Source organism: Myotis davidii, unplaced genomic scaffold (assembly GCF_000327345.1).
Source record: "Myotis davidii unplaced genomic scaffold, ASM32734v1 scaffold1364, whole genome shotgun sequence".
In the NCBI taxonomy this organism is placed as follows: Eukaryota; Metazoa; Chordata; class Mammalia; order Chiroptera; family Vespertilionidae; genus Myotis; species Myotis davidii.
In genome coordinates, this window is record NW_006295736.1 from 563,762 (window position 1) to 565,823 (window position 2,062).

The 2,062-nt window shown below is 62.5% G+C and overlaps 1 protein-coding gene across 1 annotated transcript in view; it reads right to left on the reverse strand.

The window, feature by feature from the left end:
- TBRG4 (transforming growth factor beta regulator 4) overlaps positions 1-833 on the reverse strand; it is a 6,188-nt gene extending 5,355 nt beyond the window's left edge. Inside the window, exon 1 of the mRNA XM_015568210.1 lies at positions 370-833. Coding sequence (XP_015423696.1) covers positions 370-783 — 414 coding nt within the window. The 5' untranslated portion in view covers positions 784-833. The remainder of the gene's footprint in view (positions 1-369) is intronic.
- Between the last annotated feature and the right edge of the window lie 1,229 nt (positions 834-2,062).

Genomic DNA, 2,062 nt, shown 5'->3' on the forward strand with positions numbered 1-2,062 from the left:
CCTGCATGGGCCTGGGATGGCACTGGCAACCTCCTGGTGCAGGGCAAGTTGCCCACCAACCGAGCCACCCCAGCCAGGACAATCAAGGCGATTTTTATGAGCTATACTCTCCCCTATCGCCACTCTCATCCTTTGAGAATCGGACTGGCTGAACAACACCACACCTCCTCAAGTGTGCCGCCATCAGCCAGACCCCGGGGAGGGGGTGGCACACCGGTGCGCAGAGCAGAAGCAGAAGCAGAAGCAGGCGGGCCCTCTCCACCTAACAGGGCCGCCGTGAGGTTGCCGGAGAGGAGGTGTGAAAGTGACAGCCGGGCTGCTGTGGCCTCAGAGCCCCCGCTGCTTCCACCTGAACAGTCTGCCACCCACCTGACTGCTGACCAGCTGGAGAAGCTGCTGGAAGCGGGCGTCCTGCACGACCCAGGCTTTGTCCTCTGGCCTCTCGGACAGCAGGCGAGAGAGCCTGATGACCACGAGGGCCGCCTGGTCCTGCTGCAGGCCGTGGCCACCGCCCAGCAGCTCCAGGAGCTCCTCCGGCCCAGTGGCCTTCCTGATGAGCTCGTCCACCTCCTGGCGCTCCGGGTAGGGGGGGATCGACTGCTCCTTCTCCAGGGGCTGCGACGAGGAGACCGGGAAGTGGGAACTGGGTGAGGTAGCTGAGGAAGTCAGAGTCTTACGAGCCACCCTGGCCAGGCTCAGGCGGCCAGCCGGGGGCCCGGCAGGGGCCAGGTGGGCGGCCTCTCTCAGGAGGCAGGCGCATCGCTTCACCAGGCGACCTGCCATGACGGCCGGGCGGCAGGGGGGCGGCACTCCTAGCAAGTCATTCCAAGGCCCTGAGGGAAGAGAGCAGGGGTTGGTGTGCAGACAGGAGAACGTGACAGGGAGATGGGGGCACAGGCACGCGCTCCACACTCAGCCCACACGTCCTGGCCCTCCCGTACCCAGGACAGCACCTCCTGAAGCAAAGACCTCAGAGGTCACCCAAACGCCACAACAGGGGCGCACGCAGGCGGCTGGGGGCGTTTCAGTCCTGATTGTGCTTAATCAGATCAGTCACCCCTCACTCGCTCAGGAACCAGAAGGGCCGGACGATTTGTTTTCAAATGTTAAGTGTCTTCAGGATTAAGAATGAAGAGAGACGACGAGGTAAGATGTTTTCAATCACTTTCTCCTGAGCGTTCCTGGGCACAGAATCCACATCCCACAGCGTCTGCGGGTCACTTTAATACTTAGAGACACAGAGCGAGCTTCCCCAAGTCTGCACCGACCTACTCAAAACATGGACACAGCCCGGCAGGCGTGGCTCCGGCGTGGCTCACTGGTTGAGCATCGACCTATGAACCCGGAGCTCACGGCTCCATTCCCGCCAGGGCACATGCTCTGGGCTGCAGGCCGGATCCCCAGGAGGGGCGCAGGAGGCAGCCCGTCAGTGATCCGCTCTCATCACCGATGTCTCTCTCTCTCTCCCTCCCCCTTCCTCTCTGAAAGCAATAATAATAATAATAATAATAAGTTAAACTCCTAAACCAATCGCAACGGGCACTCCACAGGCTTAGAACTCCCTCCCAGCAACACGCCGCTCATCCGGAGCGGGCCCTGCGCCCTCCTGGCACTGGGTCCCCGGCCTCCCTCCCACCGCAGGGCCCAGACCAAAGTTCCCTCCTCCGAGAAGCTGCTGTAAACCCCAACTACGGTGCTAACCGGCCCCCGAGTGACCCGGGTAAGGCAGGTGCCCCAGGCGCTAAACCGCAGCCTGGGCCTCCCGCCCAGCACGGAGCCTGCCCGTTCGATCTGCGTCCCCGGACCCGGATGTGGCCGCTATATTCTGCTTTTACGTGGCGGGTTCCTGCAGCGTCGACCTGTGACCCAGGAGGTCAGGGCTCGACTTCCGTCGGGGCTCCGTCCCCAGTGCGGGGCGCGCAGGGGGCGGCCGATCCGCGATCCCCTCTCCCCATGGGCGTTTCTCTCTCCCCCTTCCTCTCTGAAATCAGTAAGAACAGTAATAATAAACAAAAACCTCGGCCTGACTTACAGAGAGGCCCAGGGAGGGCGGATCCCGGCC